We start from the raw sequence: 24,904 nt of genomic DNA on the forward strand, positions 1-24,904 counted from the left end.
TTATACCGGAAGTCGCTATCAACTTCCTTATTTTAAATGAAAAGTTATATTTTTTAAAGAGTTTTTAAATTACTAGGGTTATTTTAAGGTAGTTGTCATAAGCTTTCTCTATACTTAAATTAAACCGTTTACGAAATATTTAGAGTTTTTTTTGAATTTGCACCTTCCAGTTCTAAAATCGATAAATCTGACATTTTTAAAAATTTGAAAATATATTTTAGCTTATTTGCAAGAAGAAGCTTAGATCTTTCCTTTAAAGTTTTCAAATTTCTATAAAAGAATAACAAACCCCAAATGTTTAAAGTTAAGTTTTTAGAACTTTCAGCACCCACAATTCATTTTTTTCAAATGAAATGCCACAAGTTTTATTTCATTTATAAATCTTAGAGAATTTAATTTTGCATCTATCTGTGTTAGCATTCCCAATACTTATGCTTAATAATTTTCAAGTTACAATAAGTTTTTGTTGGGATTGAGAAATGCATTAGCCATAGGCTTTTTCTCATAGGTAGCCATAGAAACGAGAGAAAAAATGTGAAAAATTAAATCAACATTAGATATAAGGAATGTTAATACAGATCGATACAGAAAAAAATTCACCTCCATGTAGTAAAATAAAAATTGAGACATCCCACTTAAGAAAATAAGTGATGGGTACTTGCAGTCCAAATTTAGCCTTAAAATTTTTAAGTTTATTAACTTCTTTTACAATTTTGAACACACTGGAATTTCGAAATTTCTAACACTAAGAAAAATACCGATTTTTTAAGTGACAGGTGCAAATCCAAAAATTTTTAAATACCTCAAAAACGCTTAAACTTAGGTATAAAGAGAGCTGATAAAAACGGCCTTAAAATAACTCAGTTAATCCAAAAACGCAGTGAAAAACATTAAAATAAGAAAGTTGATAACGACATCCGGGATAACCGGAAATGTCGTCATCTTGAAAATATTTTCATTGGGCAGAACTCAACGGATTATGGCTGAGTACCAACTTTCAAATCATATCTTTATTAGAACTTTCAATACTTCTAATATGGGGTTTAGATGGAACAGCTTGTAGATCTTCCAACAAGTTGGTGAAGTAAAATATTTCACTAAATGTGTACAACATTTAAAGATGCTTAAAATTAATTTAAAAAATACAAGGTATTAGAAATCAGCTCCAACATAAACTTATGTTTTGTAAATAAAACACCCTACATTTTTTCACATTTTTGGACTTTTTTATATTAAAATAATTTGATGTCACGAAAGAAAACATTCTTCAGAAATCACCTAAACCAAAAAGATTAAACAATATAACTGAGTCAACTTAAAACAAGGAAGTATAAACTTTGGTGCATTTTTTTGGGAGAGTTGCAGTCGAAATGTTTTGAAAACTGTCTTAAGAGTAACTTAGATTTTTTATTTCTTACTAATTTATAGTAGAGATAAAGGTATAGCCATTGTTCCCTTGGAACTTTTACCCCTTGTTTTTTTTAAACATTCAACTCATTCCTTCTTGTGGATTGTTTCAGACTTTGCCGGAACCAACATTTTTTATTTTGGCTTGTTTTTTAAAAAAGAAAAAATGCTAAAAATTGTCAAAAAATTTATTTTTTGTCAAAATTTATTTTATTGAAAAGTATTCATTATTTATCTATCACGGAAATTATTGGGCAACGTACTGTCTCTCGGGTCTAAACGGCCCTCTGGTCAATAAACCCGTCGCCTAAGATTATTAAGACCCTTATAGGCTTACAATTATCTTTGTAAAAACAACAACAGTTGAGCGTCTCTGTCTTATTACAAAAAAAAGATATCTAGCTTAGGCTAGAGAAACAACCACGCCAATTAGATACGCACTATTTTAGCAACTAGTCTAGAAATCGGGCTTTAAACGTTAAAAATTTCAACAATGGTTTGTATAGTCGAAAAGTGAAATTTTCAGCTAATAATAAATTACATTAATAATATCTTTATGTCATTATTATTATTAACTGTGTATTAAATAGTTGTAGCAAAATTTTAAAACAGATACTTTTAAAATTTGGGCCTGGTACACAAAAACTAAAGAATCATTCCTGCTGCAGATTTGAATCTAGTTTCTAGACTAGACAATAAAAATGTATTTAAAAGTGCCTCCTGTAAAAAATTAATTGGAGGATAAACCCCATATTCCTTATACGCCAAATATTTAAAAACAAAACCTAGATTTTCCAACTTGTCAGGATATGTAAAGGTAACAAATGAACTTAACTTGGAATCAAAAGTACGTAACACCCATGTCCTAAAAATGTACCTTATCTAAACATAGCCAAAATTATTTATTGTTATTCTGACTTACCGACTGAAGAAATTTTATAAGAGATTTGGAAAAATCAAAATAATAAAATTTAGAAAGTAAAATATTAAAATTTACACAATCGAAGGTTTTGAAAAGTCTGCATAGAAAACATCAAGTTGCAAGCCAACATCTAAATTTAAAGGTACTGTCAGAAAGATTTGTTACAATAGATCTACCCGACACAAAACAATGTTGTTCGCTACATGTGTATTTTTTAACATAGAGAGTAACTACCTACACTGTAAGTAAGCTTTTCAAAGCAAAAAAAAGTACTAAAATTATTACTTAAAGAAATACGTCGATAGTTACTTAAGTCACTTTTGTCCATCTTTTTATGAATTATCATTACAGAAGGTAACTTAAATATATCAGGTAAAACTAAAATTTGTAGTGAAACTTTTTAAAGAAGAAAGAATATCATCAGATTTTTAAACGGAATTCAAAGTTAAAAATGTCATTATTATTTAAACGTTCTTTACAGAAAGCTTAAAAGTTATTGGATGTTAAGAAAGTGCTTTAAAAATAAGAAACGTCTTTATTACAGCAAAATAACTCCAATTTGTTCAAATCCTTGTATAAACTTGGTGGAGTTACGAGTATTATGATTAACTTTGGTATAGATTTTCCAACGATAGAATTTTGAAATCCTAAAAACACTCAAATATCTCTATTAGAAAGTTGTTATGCGCATATTATTTGTGTTAACAATGTTTTTAGTTTATAAATTAGCAAATATCTGTGACAAATGACAGTGCCTTTGTTTTTAATTAATTTAAGAGACCACTGTTCTCTCTGGCTTAAAATATTTTGACTCTTTAGCATAAAACAACTCATTTTAGTTTCACTGTTGTAACAATAATGCTCACAGAACAATATAAATTGTAACCAAAAGTAATAACATGCGAGTAGGCGGTTTTGTGTCTTTGTGATTAATAAACAAGTACAAACTGAGGTAAAAAATGTATCCTTATCGTTCAAAAACATAATTATTTGACCCTTCAACTTGATTAATTATCACAATTGGCCTTTTCATCACAATTAAAAAACTGATTAAGCCTAGTCTAATTATAAATTGAAATGATCACATGGTATTTAAACTCAAATATTTTTTTAGAGAATCGCCTTCAAAAATTATGACAACGCACCGTCAAACAAATTCTCCAGTATTATTAATTTCTGTGTCATACATTTTTTAAATTAATTAATTCATAAAATAAATAAATAGAATCGACCAATTCAAGTTTCAAAAGCGTCAGAATTAAACCTACCTTTAATTTTATATAATTTTTTCGAAGTTTCTTTTGGTAAATAGATACTTGTATTTTTTTTGAAGTATTGACTGACACATTGAATGAGGCCGTTTGTCGAAGCTTGGTGGTAATAAATCGTGGTAAAAAATAGCGGAAAAACTATTTTAATCGCCGACTTGTACAGGAATAAATACACAAAAATGTGTGCACGCGATATAAGTATTCATTTGAAATTCTAAGCAGATAGATGGTAATCCGCTCTATTCCAGAAGCAGTAAATTAAACGTGTTTGTTCTCTTCCAATAATAATCATTCACAAACTAGAACTGTATTAATTGCAAAACTGATCATTTTAAAATTACTCGATTTCTTTCATCTGTTGAACAATTGGCACCTACTCAAACGGTTTCTTTTCAAATGCAAATTAGGCCAATTCACAACGCAACAACAAAAATTTCCGAAGTGTTTTGTCTAGCTAAACAAGAAAATCACCATAAAAAGTTCTGATTAACTCTTATTCTCAAGATACGAAACCTACTTAGGTAATTAAATCCACTTGTGGCTGGTTTTTAAATTAAGTTTCAAACATTTAATTTATCAAAAATGTCAGTAACATTTACAATTTTTCGATTAGATTGCCACAAAAGTGAGTTAATACCTTTGACAACTTTGTTAATTAAAATGTACTTTTAGATATCTTTCTTTAATTTATTTCTATTTAATTAATTTTTGAAGCTCTAAGTTTATGAAAACATATTATAGCAATTATTGCCTTTGATTAAATCAATTTCTTTATGGGTTAATGCTTATCGTAGAAACAAGAGCTAATGAAAAATTTTCATGTCCATATTTTTTTCAAAAATTGTGAAATTTAGGTATCAAATTGCAAACTAGACGTAGTTTCAAGATAAATTCTTTAGGAGCCAGTTTACTTAAAGTGCAATTAAAATTTAATTCAGCATTCCAAAAATTCAAAAAATGTATTTTTTTATGAAAAAGTTAACACCCAAAAAGTCAGCCATGTTTTATGTTTATTTTTATTTATCAGTGTTTAAAAAATATAATTTTCGCATAATAGTTTTATCAAACTTTACATAAACTGCTTCAAATCTAATTTGTTTCGATGTCAAACCTAGAAAAACGTTTTAGTTGAAGCGTAAATGAGTTGAGACTATTTAATAACAATTAGTTCCAAATATTGCACTTTAAAAATTTCAGAAAATAAAAATAGGTAAGTTATTAATTTTTATAAATTACTTACAGCAGGCTTACAGAACATTTTAATTGCAATTAGATTTTAATCGCGATTAACTTGACATTTGTCAATGCATTTTAAATGGCAACTTAATTCGAATTAGTTTGATTCTGAACTAAATCTTAATTTCGTTTTCTGTAAACCGTCGGTTTATAGAAGCGTCATTAAGTTAATCAGCAGTTAAATGCGTGATTAACTGATCATGTGACCAAATTGAACAAATTTGATTAGTCCATTCGTGTTGTTAACATTTGACAACAAATTAAATTTTAACAAAGCTTTCTATTAACAGGCCATTAAAATTTAATTTAACTTTTAAAATTTTGTGATTTTTTCGTTATTTTTGACATATTTCTGTGATTTATTAGCTTACGTTTAAAAAAAATTAGCACTATGATTAAATATTAAATCACAATTACATATTAAAGCATGTCAAATATTATTGTTTTACATAAAATTAAGTTTAAAGTTTAAGAAAGCCTATTTCGTACAAAAATTATGTTACTTAATTTAATTTAGGCAAACAGTTTATGAAAAAAATTGTTACATTGATAAATATCTTTCTATAAACCGATCCTAAACATTTTTATTTCATTTTAAAAGTAGTAGAATTGTAGCAAAACTAAACCAATTCAAATAATTTTGTTTTTTTTTTCCGGTTAAATTAAAATAATAATTTTGGTTCGTTTTTAATGACAATTACAAAATTATTAGTAGAAAATTTAAAGCTGGCCTACATAAAATGCTACTAGATTTTTAATTCGTGATTAACTTGCCGCTAGTTTGTCAATGCAAAATAATTGGCAACTTAATTTGAATTAGTTTAATTCTGAAATAAATTTTAATTTTGATTTCTAAACGCACACGTGGAAATAAACCTTCCTCTTGTTTAAGTCATTTGTTATTTTACATAAAATCAAGTTGAAAATGGAGAAAGCTTAGGTATAGTGGCGGTCAGCTCGATTTGCGTGTGCGTCATCAATTTCATTTTTTCATTACCAACACAAAGCTATAAAAAATTTATCAAAAACAATGCAAATTTAAACAGCTAAGGGCTATCTAAGGGTGGTATCCTTGAACATTAATTTACATGTGCACTTTGACAACACCGTCAAGTGTCACGAATTTGTCAACCTGACATTGACAGTAAATTATAGACGTCGTCGCATGGTTGTCGAAAGTGTTATCGGTGTTAATCGCAAGTATTTTCCGTTCGATTATTGTGTTTTGTAATTTGCGTTTCGTTAGGTTTTTGATTCTGCGTTTATTAGTTCTTGTTTTGTGAATCTGTATTTTTTGTAACAACTCATAATTTAAACACTTTGTAACCTCAAAAAATATTTGATAGTTTGTCACCGCTATGACCCTGCTATGTAAACGTAGTGACAGAAATGTCAGATGACGCACACGCAAATGGAGCTGAGCGCTACCATACTTCGAACAATTTTATTTTGAAAAAAAGTTGAAAAAAGTCAATAATAATTTGTTTTTTTCATGCATAATTTTCTTTAAAAAATGGTTTGTTGCATTTTTTATTAAAAAAACTCAACATTTTCATTTAAATAACTTGTCGATTGTCAATGCAAAATAGGTGGAAACTTAATTCGAATTAGCTTAATTCTGAATTAAATTTTCATTTTGCTTCCTGTGAACCGGTTCCTAGAGAAGTTTATCTTGAAACTACGTCAAGTTTGCAACCGGATAATTTACGATCCCGCCTGCTGGCGGTTTATTATTGAGGCGTCATTTTCACTTTGTTCGACTGTACCTATTTAAAACCATGAACCAGAAAAAACATATTTTTGTTGTGTAGTATTACCTGCGTCTTTCCCTCCTTTGACACAAATCCCGAATCCATGGGTCCCATCCTGTGGGTCCCTGACCATCGTGACGGTCCTCGTTGCCAGCTCATGGATGCTAGGGCCATAGGGAGTTCTATAATTAACTTGATGTGTGGTAGAAGGAGGACTGCTAGCTGGAGACCTTCGCGGCCTTTCTGGATTTAATTTAGTGTTTGATTGATTATTGCTACCGAATAAACGAAGAACTTGTTCTGGAGAAATCGGCCGTTTCTTGTTATTACTTGGTGTTGTTCTGCTTGCCGTGCTGAAATTCGGATTTGACCCCAGATACGTACCTGGAAATAACGTTTCAAATAAATGGACTTGGAGATTTATGTGGCCATTTAGACTAAAATAACTCGGGCTGAGTAAACAACGGGACGTGATAATCCTGTTTAAATTTGTCGAAAAGTTATAAATAATTTCATTGATTTTCCATCGCGTTTTTCGCTTGGCTAATTTTGGTGGAGGCGCCGGGTCTGGAAGCAGCATTTCAACAGGCGCCAAACGTATTTTTTGCAACTTTGCGTATAAATCTAAACTTTTTTTAAAGTTTATGCGGTTTAATTAACACAACTTTTATTTCTCACCGAAATCGGTGATACGTTGGATTTATCGCGCGAATAAATCAACCAACACACTTCCTTAAACAACCTTGATTATCTCCTGAAAGCAAATAGCACGAAACTTGTTTTGCTGTAAGCAAATAGGAAGAATCACGTCCTATTCATGAAGCACAACACGTTGTTTACTAATCCTGACCGCACTTTGAAAAAAATTCCTTTCGATCGGATGAAAACACACACGACATATTGATACTGAAAGCACCTCTAAAATACTGCAATTTGGCACGCTCGTAACGTGCTACCGGTGAGTAAACTGTAAGAGTTTATTGCACGTTTCTTTAGCTTTTATTTCGAGCAATAAAAGGATATTAATAAAACCGAGACAGAATTCGAAACACTACAACAAAGCGGAATTTTGGATGCTGTATTGATTCGTTTGATCCTCTGAGTCGAGTTGTGTGGGTTTGTAATCTTTAAAAAAGGATGGAAACGCCTACGCAAGGAAGCGTGTGCGTGGGAGATGGGTTTATTCGGTTGAATTAAACTATCTACTAATTTCGTCAATCTTTCGATAAACTTGTATTTTCGGCAATTTCTTGAAAAATTATGAGAAAGGTCGTACGATGCTTAAATTTTTCAGTACTTTCTTGTATTATTGAGCAGTTGCCATTATTTTTAGTGTCAATAACATCATGTCCTCATGCACTTAAATTGTGAATAAATTATAAAAGCGAATAAATTCAAAGTGAATAAAGACATAAAAATTTATAATGATACCATCCAAATTCCTAAAATATTAATTAAAGCAGTAATGACAATAAATACAAAACTTTTGTAAAACTAAGGTAAAATAAGTGATAACATTCTTTATTGAAACTCTTGTTTTCGTTTTATGCGTGGTTGAATAAAAGGTTTGTTTGTTTTGTATACATAAACATTATTTTCGTAGTAGTCTGCTAAAACAGAGCGCTAAAAAGTATGAATCCAGCTTAATATCCTAAAAATGGTTTACCAAAATGTATTGGCTAAAAATAGTATGTATTTAAATTCTATCATTCAAAATATTTTTAAAATTTCTACCCTCGTTTTGGGGATTTGATATTTTTAAACACCATACGAAAAACAATATTCGAGAATAGCATTTGTTTTTCTTTATTCGCTGGTGGATCATCACATTGGAAAAAAATCCTGCAGTTTCATTTTGTTCATTTTTTTACTTGACAAAAGACGTTCAAAATTTTCTTTATTAACTTAGGAATAGGTATGTTGAATAAAATTTTTGGGAATTATTGGGAAATAGTTGGCCAATTATTAGCTGTTTCAAAACTATAAAAACGCCAACGTCGCATTTTCTCTCAAAATTAGCTGTTGTATTAATTATTGTTCATGCATTAAAAAAAATATAGCTAATGTAATTCATACATTCAATGAGAGATCTAATCATTGATAACTATTTTACAATTTCATCAATCTTTTTTGAAAAAATAATTTGGTAAAATGCGACGTTGGCGAAACCGCTAATAGAATACAAATAAACAGAAATTGTCTAATTTCTCCTAATATTTCGAATTTTTTCGAAATGTATCGAAACACCCCCTATGGAGTAAAAACTTTAAAAAATAATTTGTAGCAATTTCTTATTGTCATAAAGGGGATCAAACCTCCGTAATTAGTAAAGTTTCGTAAGGTCGGATTTGCTGCTGGTAAATTCCATAAAGAACGGTGACCGTCGTTTTAGGAAAATCAACCTATCGAAGCTTAATAACACTGACGGAATATGAGGAGCGGAGGTTAGTCCGATTGATGAGGTTCTTTAGTAATTTTGGGGAGTCTAGATTTTCGGAGAATGTGACCTGTGCCCTACCCTTAGAATTACGAGAAGTACCTAACACTGTAGTCATAGGCAATAAATATATTTTTTGTTGGTAACATCTTAGATTCTAAAAACTATTCTAAAACACGTTTCCGATAGCAACGTGTTTTAAATTAAAATGTTCCTACAAAAAAAATGTTGAATAGATGCTTAAAGTTGTCAGGTGTCTAGGTATGAGCTGGTGTTTTCATTGATACCTATTTTCTACTTGTCGTTTATCTTAACCCCTACAACGAGCTTAGGCCCGTGACATTATTTTTTATTTAAATAAAGTGGCGGTCAGCTCGATTTGCGTGTGCGTCATCAATTTCATTTTTTCATTACCAACACAAAGCTGTAAAAAAATTGTCAAAAACAATGCAAATTTAAACAACTAAGGGGTATCTGAGGGTGGTATCCTTGAACATTAATATACATGTGCACTTCGACAACACCGTTAAGTGTCACGAATTTGTCAACCTGACATTGACAGTAAATTATAGACGTCGTCGCATGGTTGTCGAAAGTGTTATCGGTGTTAATCGCAAGTATTTTCTGTTCGTTTATTGTGTTTTGTGATTTGCGTTTCGTTAGGTTTTTGATTCTGCGTTTATTAGTTCTTGTTTTGTGAATCTGTATTTTTTGTAACAACTCATAATTTAAACACTTCGTAACCTCAAAAAATATTTGATAGTTTGTCACCGCTATGGCCCTGCTATGTAAACGTAGTGACAGAACTGTCAGATGACGCACACGCAAATGGAGCTGAGCGCTATCATATTTCACATCACTTAATTGAGAAAAAAATGACCTTTAGAAAAGTGTTTAATGTGTACAGTCAAGATCGAAAGGAATGACATCCCGACCAACCGGGACGAGTAGCAGAAGGGCGCCTAAAGTCTTTTCGGTCATAAACATCAACAAATGGGTAAGTTTGCAAATTGTGCAGCTAGTTTCCACAATATCCAGCTAGTTTAGCCAAACGTACATATTAACCGTATCATATCGAAAAGTTTTATGGCTGCGGTTTTAGAGGTGTCATTCCTTTTGATCGTAAGTGTTTGTTGATTTTCTACCATAAATGTACATATTTCTTCTAATATTTTAATTAATTGTTAACAGAACTTTGCAAAACCTAAAATACTATTAAGGTATTTTTATCATCTTTTGTAGAACAAAAACCCAAATTTTAAATTCTTTTACTTTTTAATTAAAATGCATTACATTACATTACATTACATTACTGAATTAAGAAAGCTCTTTTCAAAAATGTTATAAAGGTTACTAACCCCGGTTTCTTAAACTAAAGTTACTAAGGTAGAGATGATCTGATTGGTGTTTCCATAGAAACCGGTAGAATTTATCTAACGATAACTTGTTTAAGAAGTTGGGGGTAAAATACATAATGATTCGGAAATGTTGGAACATGTTTCAAATGGTGATAGAAGACGTTCATCTAAGCATAAAAATAAATTCAGCTTTTTTCCAAACAATTCAATTTTTACTTTTTTCATTTTTTTTATTAATTGCCTTATAAACTGTCGTATTTTTTTAAACAATATTGTCGGATTTAATCTACTGTTAAATTTAACAATTTCTTAATAATTTGAACAGTGTAAGATTCATAAGACACAAAAATGTGATTTTTTTCAACAGATATCTGTTAATATTTGTCAACATATCATATGAAATGCCATAAATCTCGCAAATAAAGTTCAAACGATTTTTATCATAAGAGCTTTTAATTCATTTTTAATTCATTTACATGTTCATTTACATGTCCGAGACTTTTAAATCACCCTGTATGTAACTATATCGAAATGCATATACCTCTTGTTTGTTGTATGTGATTCGTACACAGACCGACAAAATTCTACACATAGTAGTATCAAATGAGTACATGCTGGGATAAATAGTAAAAAAATTCTTGGTCTAAGTGTTTTACCGAATATTTTTTTAAATAAAGTTGATAAAATTGTAAAATATTTATTAATGACTAGATTTCTCATTAAAACTAAAAATTACATGAGCTATTGATTTTTTAAAGTGCATGGATAATTTATAACAACTAATTTTGAAAGAAAATGCAACGTTGACATTGTTATAATTTAGTTTTTTTTAGCTTTCTGCCCCTAGGAAATAAAAACGTAAATATGGTACAGATCGTCTCTACTTATTCTTGGAAGGCCGTGAAAAAATTGTGTCGGTCTATTTAAGAATCATCCTAAATTGAATTAAAAACTTATTTTTTTAAGTAATGTTTCTTAACATTCAAATAGGTTGCTTAAACAACCGATAAACTGATTAAACGGCGCATTTGCAACTAAGGGTTTATAAGCAAAGAATGTATGTCTTGTTGACAGCTATACAACCCTAACGGTTGGCAACATCTTTTTAAACCTTCCTGTATTTTTGCGAACTCTGTGAATACGGTTAAAGATACAAAAAAATGTCTAAGCAACAAAGTTGAATAGAACTAAATTTTCTAAAACGTGGTCTGTAACACCACATTTTTATCTTCACTGGTTTAGGTATAAAAATGAACTTTGCATTAGTTGACCACCAGCGAAATGAAGCAAATACGTATTTAAACGATTTTGAGCTCTAAAGGGTTGAAGATAACCATATGGTCTCCCAGACTTTTTTGTAGGAAATTTAATTCTCTACAATTTTCTTCATAACATTTTCCTTGCATCTATCTGTAACAGTATTCGCTGCGTTTTGAAAAATATGAGACAGAGTGCAAATGAGTATTAAATTGGATTCAAATCATGGCCTACTACGATTAAAAATTTTAAAAATATAACCACCCTTAACTAAAAAACGAATCGACAAAAAAATTTTTTCTTTGACAGTTACATACGCAAATTTGTTCTCTTTCCGAAAATGTTTGAAAAAGTAGGAAATGTTACTTAAAATTTTAAAGTAGGGGTGGCTAGCGATTAAGAGATGAAACCTAAAATGTAACTAATGCTGGTTTTGAAGTTTCTCCTCGCAATCCTAATCGACCTGTTTTTGCTTGAAAATAAATTTGGTCATTGTCAAACATTATTGAAACTGGCTCCTTTTAAAATGAAAGCTTTGTACTCGTATACAGGCTGTCTCAGCTAAGACTTTCGAGCCTGATATCTCAGATATTTGACAACGGATTTTTATGAAATTTAAAGTGCAGATATTTTAGAAGATAAAGATTAAAATCCAATTAATGCAACAACTCAAGTGTTAAAAACGTAATTTTTACATGCCTTTTTAAAATGTTAAACTTTTTAAGACTTACATTAAAAAATTTATCGTCAGTGAAAAATGCTGTCAGAAAAAACTCGTTCGTGGAAGACGTCTGTTTTGCAAGAAAAATGAGAAATAAACTGTTAAACGTAGGTACAGATGCAAAAGCGTAGATCTCTATGAGACAAATGAGCACTACCATTGAATTTTGGACAACCCTACTTGCAGAAACGTAACTGTCACGCAAGGGACATTTCACAATTATCTCTCACCCATACAAAGTTAAAAAACAATATTTTTGACTTACTTTTGGTACTGGATGCTTTAATTCTTTCAAAAAAGACTAAAAGACTGAACAACTGAAAAATTCTAGACACTTGAACATTCAGAACTTTGGAAATGTTTCGTACACTGCTGATTGGATTCTCTTCAAAAGCTTGAATTACAGCGTCAACTATTGCTTCGTTTTCAGTGACGTGTTTTGTCCTCACTTAATTTAGTTCAGGTGCGCTTCCTGTGTCTTCAAATTATTTACGATTCTTTGAACTTTAAATTTCTTAAATAACATTTCACAAAAAGTCCAACGACACTTTCCATAGCCGAATATTAATTCCTTTACCAACAACACAGAAATTTCAGCTACTGTTGTTGGTTATTAAAGTAATATCACCAAATTAAAACAATTTTACTTTTCTGACAGCGCACACACTTTTGACAGTTTTTTTCAGTGGTACACAAAATGCCGCATAGGTGACTGCTTAAATTACTATCAAAATTTGGATTAAGTTTTTAACAACAAAATTTAATTTTTTTCTTGGATCAGCCGAGCGATTTGGTTAATTTTTTGTGTGGCCATTTATTTTTCGGCGTTTAATGATCCAACGGTAATTTGGCTTAATTTTGAATAAAAGAAATGTGTTTCAAAATTTAATTTTTTAACTTGAGGTCATTTTTTGCCCCTAATTGAAAAACCACCTCCTAAAATACGTGCATTCTAAATTTCATAACAATCCGTTGACAAATAACTGAGATATTAAGCTCGAAAATCTTAGCTGAGACACCCTGTATTATTACTTTGTGATATTTTCGATAGATTTATTTTTCCGATAATTTTGAAAAAGTGATGTGCAGTGTACCTACCCCTGGGACTCGTGAGGGTGTTATAGTGCTGCGTATTGTAGTCCCTGGAAGAGTGGTGGTGCATCACAGACGACGGCCTCTCGACGATAGTGTAGGAAGTGCCGGGAGGAGAGTAGTACAGCCCGGAGCGGCTCCTGGAGTGTCCCCTGGGGCTGCCGTTGGGGTCGAGCACATCCTCGGCCTCCGCAGGCATTGTGTTAGTCCGCGCCCTTCCCGGGGTGCGAGTCCAAGCGGTGCCTCCGTAGCGGCCTCCTCCTAAATATGAGCTGCCTAGATCAGCCAGCTCAGAGTATTCCTCCCCAGCGCGCATCCCTCGGGCTACTTCCTAGCCAACGTGCAATCGTCACGAGTACGTTAGCTGCCAACAAAAATTAAACGAATCAACAAAAAACACCAGATGAAATCCTTTCGAGGCGACGATTTTGCCAACACGCTTCGTTGCTGCGGACTGAAACTTTTGCATGGGATTTTGTCACGGAATAAGTTCAAAAGCCAACAAATCCCAGCTACAATTCGCATCAAGTTGTCCAGCATTTTCCGAGATTTTGCAAAATATAAAAGAAATATGTTTGAATGTTCTAAACTCGTTTACATTTGATGAATTAAAAAATGATTAAATGAAACGCTTGCGATATAAAAATTAGGTTTCATGTCACACTTATCTCAACGATGATAAGCGTTTATTAATGAAACTTCAAACTAAACGCAGGAAATTATAATTTCAAAAGAATTTTAATACGACATACAGTATGATTCAAAAGTACCGTACAATCTCTCGGGTGCTGATAAAGGACATCAAACTGAATTAAAAGATATAGGTCTTCAAAGTAAACTTTTTAAGTTAATTCTTCGATGCTTCAGATTATATTTTTTCGACTTTACTTAGCGGGAACAACTGTTGAAAAAATCAACAATTAATGTCTAATGATGTGCAGCACAATTGAAGAACTTATAATTTCGACAAAGATTAAATTCGAGATCTTAGTAAACAAAAGAACAACAATCGATACCGTTCCTAAGAAAAACAAATTAAAAAATATATTTAAAAAAGTTGCTTGAAAAAAAATTCTGTCTATTTTTGTGCTTAACTAACCGTCTTTTTCAGTTACCACCATACGAGAGTTTTCCGACACTTTTAAATCTGCCTGTATATTCAAAGTGTCCGAACGAGTTGGTAATGTCCATATAAATAAAGATGTACAGTCACTCAAAATTAAAATGACGAGTCTATAAGTCATCAAAAGTGGTAAACGAGTTTTTTGAAATGACTGAAACTGCATCAGATCGTTTTTGTGCCAAATTTCATAAAAAATTAAAAAAAAACAAAATTTTGTATTTGTTAATTTTCAAACCTTCTAGCTCAAACACCAGAAAATTATATCGAGAAATGAGAAATTAATTCGTTGTGCAAAAATTTTTTAAAATACCATTTGGTCAAAAAGTTATTAAAATCAGTTTTTTGAAAGGTTTCGCTACATTATACAGGGTGTATAAGAAATACGTGTCTTAATTGTAACAGGTAACAGAGCTCAACAAATAAAACATTCTTTCTATTTGTAATTTTTCAATAAAAAATTCGAAAATTTACTTAAAATTTGGAAAAAGATAAGATACTGAAACATGTACCTGCCTATGGGTACAAAAATAAGAGAGCCGAACTATTTTCGTTGTGATAGAAACGAACAATTTAAACAATTTAAAATAAGATAATTGCTGCTATGAATACAAACTCATTATTAAACAATGACCGGTTCGTTTGCACAAAAGAAAGGAGAAAAACAGTGAAAATTTTAAATAAGAATTTTGCAAAATGTTATGTAGAAAAGTTATTGTATTCGATGAGTTTTATTACGTGTTAACACACGTATTTCTGATACACCCTGTATAGTTTTTTGAATGTTTCAGCCAGATATCTAATTATTTCGTTAAGAGTAAACTGAAAAATCACCGACAATTTGTTTTTTTTAAGTTTACGCTCATCTTTTAGTTTTTTCGTCACATTGTCCTTAATCCGATTCATTCGCTTAAACTCTATTTTGTGGACTTGTTACATAAATAACTATTGTAAGATTAAGCCAAACCTTTGTTTGATTTGTTTCAGTCGATTTAACTCATTTTGAAGCAGTATACATATCTTAAAAATTAGCCAAAAACTATAAAGTTTGGTCTAAAGTGTGTTATTTTTATATTTTTCAACTTTCAATCTTTCAAAGTTTTTTAAAAATGAAAATTTTACCGAGTTGATCCGAGAATTATGCAAATTGTGCGATTTCAAATTTTTAAAGACGTTTTAAAAATAAGAAGTAAGTTTTTTGTATTTCAGAAAAATTTCGCTAAAAGTACGTGTAAATAAGATTAGCTACTTCATCCAGTTTTCAACCAAAATTAATTTTTTGTGCAAGAACAACCAATTTTGGTAAAACTAATGTTATTTGATATTTCTGTATATTTAAGTATACTTTAATATAAAGTTTTTTTTAACATTTCGATAAAAGAGACCGAATTATTTTTTTATCTTTGCCCATTTTGAGCACGTTCTTCCTCCCGAAACACATTTTGCCCAAATTTCCTTAAAAGCAAATCAAAGGTTAATTAATTTTATTAAAATTTTGCCTTCTTCGAGTCTTGTTGAATTTTTTTTTTAATTAGATAAAGTTGGATAAAAAGTCAGAATTTGATATTATTTTTGTTGGTTTTTAAATTACTCTAAAACATCTCAACAGCAGACACCAATAAAGAATTTTTAATTGTTCGTTGTGGAGAGGAGTCCACTAACAGATAAGCAATTTTAATGTAAAAAGGTGTAACTTCTTTAATGAACAAATGGGTGTAACTGTGACAAAGGAATGTGAGAAAGTGACCCCAGAAGGTAAACTGGATCTGCTAAACCCTCAACATAACACTGAACAACAGCGTTATTATATTATTAGGTATATTATAACCAAAAATCTTTTCACAAAATCTTTGAAAAAGGAAATCAAAATTTTGTACTTAAAAACTTTAATTTTGTTTTTATTGTTTTTAGGAGGCGTGTTTTTTACAATAATTTTTTACATGACACATAATTTCAGCTATTTTTTGAACAGCTTCAGCATGAGTTTACTATGGCGCTAAGCCAAATTTCCTTTTCATCACTATCATTTTTATCTATTAATCTTTTCATCACGTTTTTCTAAAAATGTTTGCATACAATTATTGATTTTTGATTATGAATTTTCGGTATAAATACAATTTTTCATAGTGCGTGAAACAAATATTCATTATTTGCATCACCACTTTTTCGGTCTGTTCGTTGTAAGAGATAAATTTTTATGACATTGGGGAAAATTTTATTGGCCGCGTCCGCTATACAGAGAGTCCGTTGTAGAGAGGTTTTCTTAAATTATTTTCCAATTCTTTTGTTACGTTCCAACAGAAATGTCCGTTATTTGGAGGTGTCCATTAAGACTTGAGAGCTAGAGGTTTTAAACTGTAATTTGTTTTTTTTTTATCGTACTATAACCAGAAATATAAAAAAATGGAGTCCGCTTAAAAAAGGAAAGTCTGAGTTTTAATGTTTTAGCTTTAGCGTAATGTAATTGAAACCGTAAATAATGGTAAAATGTTCTTAACATTTATATAAATTAAAATTTGTATATAGAACACCCTATTCTTAGTTTTTGTGACTAAAAGCTTTTTGAATTGTCTTTCTAAAAACATTAACAGTTAAGTGTTTTTATTAGACTCATTACTAGACTTTAAGAGTTCATTCATTTATTCATTATTAGAAATGACTTCTAAATTTTATAATAATCAATAAAAATCGACGTGTTTGTTAAAGCACAATTAATTTTGTCGTTTAATTTTTTTGCAAACAAATGTTCGCTGTGAGCACCCCTCACACTGCAATTATTCATCTAAAAGCGACGCTAAAGCACATCAAGCTGAAACGGTTTCGATGTAATCTAACATTTTTGCGCATATTGAAAAATAATCAACGAGTTGGAAGTTAAAAATTGGCTTGACCCGGTTATTTCTAATTGATAGCTTTGCGTCAGTTGGAGAAAATGAAATATTCGTTTTAATGGCGTGTATTATTTTAACAACATTTTAACAATGATATTAGAAAGCACAAAGGTTTCAGTTCCGAAAATCCTCAATGCTCCAAAATTCCAACACGTGTCGATAATAGTTTTGTATACCTAAAACTAGGTCTAAAATTCACAACCAGTTATTAGTTTTGTTAACACAAAATCCAGGAATAATTTGTCAGTAGAACAAAGTAAATGTTATTAGATTATTACAGTGTTTAATTAAATCAAACAAAAACATTGCTGCAAACATCAAAGTAAAACACGAAACAAACAAATATTTTCCTACTTCGTTTTAATATTATTATATTAAATATCTATAAATCTAAACTCTTGTGTTTGCATTTCAAAAACTAATAAATTTGAGTAAAAATAGATAAGCACGTAAATATAAGCATTGGTTATCTAATAAAAATAACCACTTTTCTCGAAGCTATTGAATTTTTCAGATTTTTTTTAAATAATAATAACAATAAGAAATGATGTTTAATTAATATTTTGTCAAAAAAATTGCACACACTCAAATTAATTCATTTACTTGGCAAAGAATAAATTAGACGCAGCTTTAGTAACGTACAAAATTTATACTTTTATTATTGTAGTCAAGTTTTCAAAAAATCCTGGAACAGGTCAATTTTATTTTTTTAAATAATGACTACCAACATTTTGTTCACTGTTTGAGATAGTAAGTACACATCTTTATCTTTCTGGTAATAAGGAAAAAAATTAAAATTTAAAATAAAAATTAAAAAAAAATAATCTAATAAAACAAAAAAAATATTGACAATTAATGATAATTGGTTTTATCTTTTTGTTCTTGACTTATTTTATAAGTGGCAATTGTTTTTTTTACAATAATTTTGTATAATACTGTGACACCTAAACGCAAAAAACAAAGAGAAAAACAATCACCCTTTACAAATTAAAGCAAGAACTTTTGTGTCCCTAATATTCTCGATAAGTTTTAAACCTATTTTATTTTTTCTTCTTTTTTTAATTTTTTTGGTTATTTTTTGATTATTTTTTTTTACTTACAAAAAAGATAATAATGTGTACTATCTAAAACACTAATCAAAAATGTTAGTGACTATTTAAAAAAATAAAAAATGAAGTCATTACTCAAAAACAAATGACGTCAGATATATCATTATAGTGTCAAAATGCAGTATCTGAAAAATAACCTATTACTTTTTTTTAAATAAAATTAATTAATTACGAATTTTTGCAACTAGTAGTAGTAATTAAGTAGCTGCAAAAATTTGTTACTTTTGTCATCTGAAAACAAGAAATGCTTAAATGTTATTTTGTGCAAAAAATCCGTAAAAATGTCGCTATTCCTAAAAAATTATTAACTAACATATTATTGGTTAAAAAAATCAAAAATTCAAACAAACGTACATAATTTTGATGCTAGCAAAAGTTTATTAAGAATTTTTTGCTCGAAAACTTTAAGCATCATTGTCTTAGAATAACACTATTAATAATAATATTACGATTAATTAACATTTTCATATTTCTTACTTTTTTGATATCAATATTCTTAGAGACGGTTTATAAAAATCTTCATTCAAATTTAACAATGTTTTAATGTTATTTAAACAATGCGAATGGACCAATCAAATTGGTTCAATTTAGTCACGTGATCAATTAATCACTCATTTAATCACTCATTTGTGGATTAAATTAATGACACGTGTATAAATCGAACATTAATAAATTATTTTTTATTATAAAAAAAAGTAAAAAATTCTGAGAAAACAATCACATATATAGAAAAAAATATGGAGTAATTTTTAACAGCAAACACTGACTTCTATACGACTATTAGTTTTTGAGATGTAGTGAAAAAATATAGACTCATCCTGTATATTTTCACAGTCCTAAAAATTATTATTCCGCCGTTTTTAATTCCGCAAACGTAGTGAGTTATAAATACATAATCTAATTATTAAGGAAAAAATAGTAAAGAATAAGAGTACAATTTAATTCAAGTGAATTAAGGCTAAAAATTGCAATATTAGGCTCAAAATGTGTTATTTCAGATTATTCTGTACAATTTGGATTTATTTTCATGATTTAATGTCATTATGTATGATGATATTGTGATCTGTATATACAGGGTGTCGATTTTTCGAGCTCCATGATGGGAATCTTAGTTAATATAAGAGATACAAAGTCGGTTAATTTAGGGCAAAGTTGCACATTTTTATGCTGAACAATTATCAGCAAGAAAATTTAATGTCATTTTTAGTTTTTGAATTATTGGAAAAAACGGAAATTTTTTATTTTCGTTTTTATTTTTTAAGCGAAAACCAAAAAAACTAGACGTTTTTAGCTAGGATGTTTTTCAGGCACTTTTTTACAAGGAAACTAAATCTGTGATCGTTCTTGATGTCAGAGGTATATCACTCAACTTTGTTTTTTCTTATGGAAGCCCTTCTTCCTTTTTGTCTTTTAGAAAAGTATTTTTATTCCTGATTATAACGATGTATTACATAATAAGTTGAAATTTTACATGCTGATCAAAATGAAGAAAAAAACATTTTTGCGAAGAGTGCTTTAGAAAAACAATTTTGATTTTAAACCAACTAAATTTTAGAGGTTTAATTAAATTTAGATCTGGAAAGTTCACATTGTTTTTTTGATTTTTGCTTAAAATAATAAAAACGAAAGTTACAATTTTTTATTTTTCTCAATAATTGGAAAACTAAAAATGACATCAAATTTTCATTCAGATAATTGTTTAGCATAAAAATGCACAACTTTGCTTTAATTTAACCGACTTCGTATCTCTTATAATAACTGAGATTCCTATGGTAGAGCTCGAAAAATAGACACCCTGTATTTGCAAGTTTGAAGGTTTTAAAGAAGCAAACATTAAATTTTTCAAAAATTTTGGAGATGCAATTGGATGACTTCAATTTATGTTTAAATAATATTTAAAGTAATATTTCATTTATTCAGCATTTCTGCCATGAATGTTCCATATTTGTCCGCAGTTACAGCAAGTTTAGAATATTTTTGAGTAAAAGTAAAAAATAATTCTTTAATTCCCTGCACAAAAGCGTTCCACCCCACAAAGTCAAACATCACAACGAACTTTAACAAATAACGCCACTTAAACGGAAGAGACCACAAGAATTACCTTTGGCTAAATGTTCCTACAATGATAAAATTAGTGTAAAATTCCTAAAAATCACAAAATCATACATTACTGTTTCCACTCTAAAAGAGAGTAATATAAATGATCAATTTGTCAGTTAATGGACAATGCAAATCCAGTTTTATGTTTTATAGCAATATTAGCGTCGAAAGCAGAGGATTTTTCCAAAAGCATTATTTAAGCCGAATGATCAGACACATTGACCCATTTCATTGGGACAAACTGTGCCAAATGTGTGTTAATAAATCACTTCCATTGTAATCCCTTAGCCAGAATAGAGCACACCCTCATCTTTTCCAGACGCTTGAGTCCAGATCAAGTTTGTAGTGTGTTGCAGCGACTTGAACCACATGAAAGTGGGCACTTGTAACTTCTTAGCATAGTTCAATAGAGAATATCTAGAATCTCCCTTCGATCAATACAACACGAAATTGTGTTGGATAGAACAAGTGTATCTACGATTCCATATCGCAGCTGAATATTTTATAGCCCTCCCTAAACTTTCAAGCAATTTGTTACGAAACTGTCAAATAAGAGAAGCTTAGTTGCGAGAACTCCTACGCACAAAAGAGAAGATTGGAGGAAATGCAGAAGTGGACGAGATAAAAGAAGAACTTTGTGTAGCGTTTTGCAAGCACCACTGTATTTGACTCTTGTGTCACGAAAGTTGAGTAAACTAATTAAAGTTCGGTGGTTGCAACAATAGTTACGCCAGGTTTTATGCACTGGATTAAATGGTAAATTTTCAATGGGTGCACAAACAACAATCGAAACTCGAAAATTAAACAAGGTGGACTCAGCTTTTTAATAATAATATATTCAAAAACGTTTAAGGGTTGTGAGGAAAACCAATTAACTTACTTGCAACAAAAACACCATTGAAATTATTTACCTACATTGATTTATTTAGGATTATTAGCAAAATTTATCTCATGTTACTATTGTTTGATTTGAGAAAATTAATTAATAAAAGTTGAGGTTTGCTCGAAATTTAAATTTTTAAGACAAAAGTATAGTTTTTGTTTTAGTGATTTACTGAATGTGAATCAAATAACAAAATTAAAATAAGAGATATTAAAACCAGAAACTAAAAAATCTGTAAAATGAAGACTATAAACAAATCATTTAAAAACTGAGAAAACAATTGACTTCCAAATAATAAATAATAGTATTAAAAACCCGTATAGTAACGACGATATTTCTAACCAAAGAATCTAACTTTGACCACCGTACATCGGTGTAAAAAATTCATGTTCTGGAGTTCTGGTTGTTCAAGGCTTGGTTTTAATTTTTCAGCAATGAGATTACTTCAGATTTTGCTTTGTTATTTACTTTTGATTTTCCGAGTTTTTTTGTTCAGATTTGTCTGAAAACAATTCATAGTCAAAATCCTAAACACACCTAGAAAGTGGTTAATTTATTTGTAAGCTTTATTTTAAGCAAAAATCATTTTACATTTTACGGATTATTGCTAAAAAAAGCCCTAAAAAGTGGTTGTTTATTTTTTTGCTATTGCTATTTGCTATTATGTTTTCACAGTCAAAAGCTCTTTTAAACAGCTATGTTTTCTAAGAAAACTTGTAAAATTTTACAAATGATTTACCTATTAACTAGCTAATGTCGAAATAATTTGAGAAGACTAAAAAAATTTGTTACGCCCCTAAGTATTACCCGTATAATAATGTTGTGTTTTTATGGAAGCGATTTAGTGAATACAAATCCAAGAAAAAAAATTAAAATGGGAGGAAATTAAATACTAAAACGAAAAAGTCTGTAAAATGAAAAGGTTTCGGAAAAACTGAGAAAAGCATTCATTCTCTAAAACATCACAAAGTATCAGTAACTTGTACAGGCTGAGTCAATAGTGGGTTACTTCTGACATGTCCTAAGATGCAACTAAAAATACTACTACTTGGATACTTCGTTTGATTAAAACAAAATATTTGAGTCAACACTGGTTTTTTATCTTTTAAATAATAATAACCCGTAGCAAAACTGTCAAGACAAACTTGACACTACCCAGAACAATGCAATCGTAGATTAAATTAAATTTTTTTAACGATTACCGATCTGATCAGCAGGATTCAGTCACTTAATCTGTCATTCAGTATTACTAGTTTCATATTTATAGAAATTCACTATTGACTCACCCTGTATATCTATAATGAAATAATCTCTAACCAAAACAAAAAATCTAATTTAAATTTGATCTTAAGTTGCGATTTTTAAAAATTTTGGGTTTTTTATTTCCCTTCAGTTCAATTTTAAACTTTTTAACTTTTCACTTCGTTTCAGTTGGGATTCTGATTTTTACGAGTGTTTGATTTTAAGAAGTAAGGTTTCTTCAGATTTTTTCAAGGTTTTTTTAGTTCAGTTTTAATTCAAGGTTTCATTAGTTCAGTATTTCAGGTTTTTCGGTTTAATGAAGGTTTTCCATGGTTTTCAATTTGGTCGTATGATTTTATCTATTAATTTTCTTGGTTTTAATTAAGCTTTTTAATATTTTAGATAATTCAAATTTATTTTTAAATTATTAACGTACGATTTCTGAGCTCGTTAAATTTTAAATCTTACTGAGAATAATGATTGTGGAAAACGAAGCTACAACTAGAGTGCTGTTGCGTCTTTGTTCAAGTCATAATACAAAGTTTAAAAAACAAGTATAATCTATTAAAAACTTGAAAAATTCAAACAATAATAGCCACACAAATTTCCAAAAGCGTAGTCACTTCGAGATCTTGAAATACCAAAAAAATACCATTTAAAAATCTTAAAATTTTATTTTCACCATTTGTAAATGTAAACATTTCCAGTGAAACAGAAGTTGTAAATCTAAATTTACAAATAAAATTTGGAAATTTGTTTATGACCTGACCTGACCTCGCTTACTTTCTTGAGTTTCTAAAATTAGGAGTATGTATACTCGTATATTGTTCATGATTAAGGATGCCACTCACTTTTTTTAGTCAAATTTTTATTTCTCTTAGTTTAAGTCTATTTAATCATTCCAGAATTTGTTTCTTATTTGATTTATGTAGATTAATTTGTTAAGTTCAAGTGTTCTTTTTTAATTTTTTATGATTTATCTTTCTCTTTGTATTTATATCTCTGACATGTATTTGAAAATTTTGAATTTACAGGATATCATAACAACAAATTAAAAATATTTCAAATGTTTTTGCGATTTTTTATTATCTAAAATTAATACTTAAAAGAAATTAATAATTATTTAATTAATTAATCAATTAATTAAACTATTTTGAAAAAAGCGATGTTTAAGTGTCTTTTATTGCAAAAAAATCATTAAAAAATGTCACAACTACCAACAAATAATTAATTAAGTAAAAATAAAAAGTAGAAGAGAACATAATTTTGAGGCCATCAAAAATTTTTCAAAAAATTTTATGCGCAAAACATCATTGAAGCATCGTTTTTTTATTTTAATATTCTTAATGTCCTTACGCTGATTTCTGTGCGATTATACGACTTTTAATTTATGAGATACTTATAGAAACAAAAACTCAAAATGAGTAAAACTGTTACATTTTCACGATTTGTTGCTTTGCTGCTAAAACTTAGAGAAAGATGGTCTTTTTTATGACTACTTTTTCACCCACCTTTCAAAAATTTGTTCACGTTATCGAATTTGATTTGTTTTTACATTTTTAAGACGATTTAATTTGATTTTTTTTCTTTCAAATTAAGTCAAAAACGGAGAATGTCAATACCTCTTATTCGAATAATAGAGACTGATCCAGAAATACTGAGTCTGTTGGCAACACTGGACTTAAATTTTTAAGGATACCAATGGAGTACTCTTCCATTTAACAACAATTTAACATTCTTGTGGGGTTGTACGTTAAATAATTGTCAAGAGAAATCGAATTCGGTTACAGTGTTGCAAATTACGAGCACAAATACTTTCAAATGTGTTGCCAACAGACTCATTATTTCTGGATCAGTATGTACTTTCGTATACAGAAATATATGTGTTAATTTTACTATGTAATAAAACTTATCAAGTACAATAACTTTACTGTGTAACTTTTTGCAAAATACTTATTTATTGTTTTCACTGTTTTTTTTCTTTCTTTTGTGCAACCGAGCTGGCCAATGTTTTAATGATTAGTTTGTAATGTTTTTACATTCATAGCAACAATTTTCATTGCTGTTTTAAATTGTCCGTTTCTATCACCAAGGAAATAGTAATTGT

At 29.5% G+C, this 24,904-nt stretch overlaps 1 protein-coding gene across 4 annotated transcripts in view; it reads right to left on the reverse strand.

Moving 5' to 3' along the window:
- The window catches only part of dysc (dyschronic), a 154,647-nt gene that overhangs the window by 111,932 nt on the left and 17,811 nt on the right, over positions 1 to 24,904 (reverse strand). For all 4 annotated transcript variants that reach the window (XM_064356601.1, XM_064356602.1, XM_064356600.1 and 1 more), the window contains exons 2-3: positions 13,459 to 13,816; positions 6,654 to 6,971 (exon numbers count right to left, since the gene is read on the reverse strand). In XM_064356601.1, the coding sequence (XP_064212671.1) occupies positions 6,654 to 6,971; positions 13,459 to 13,768 (628 nt within the window). In that variant the 5' untranslated portion in view covers positions 13,769 to 13,816. The remainder of the gene's footprint in view (positions 1 to 6,653; positions 6,972 to 13,458; positions 13,817 to 24,904) is intronic.

This window comes from Tribolium castaneum, chromosome 5 (genome assembly GCF_031307605.1).
Source record: "Tribolium castaneum strain GA2 chromosome 5, icTriCast1.1, whole genome shotgun sequence".
Lineage (NCBI taxonomy): Eukaryota > Metazoa > Arthropoda > Insecta > Coleoptera > Tenebrionidae > Tribolium > Tribolium castaneum.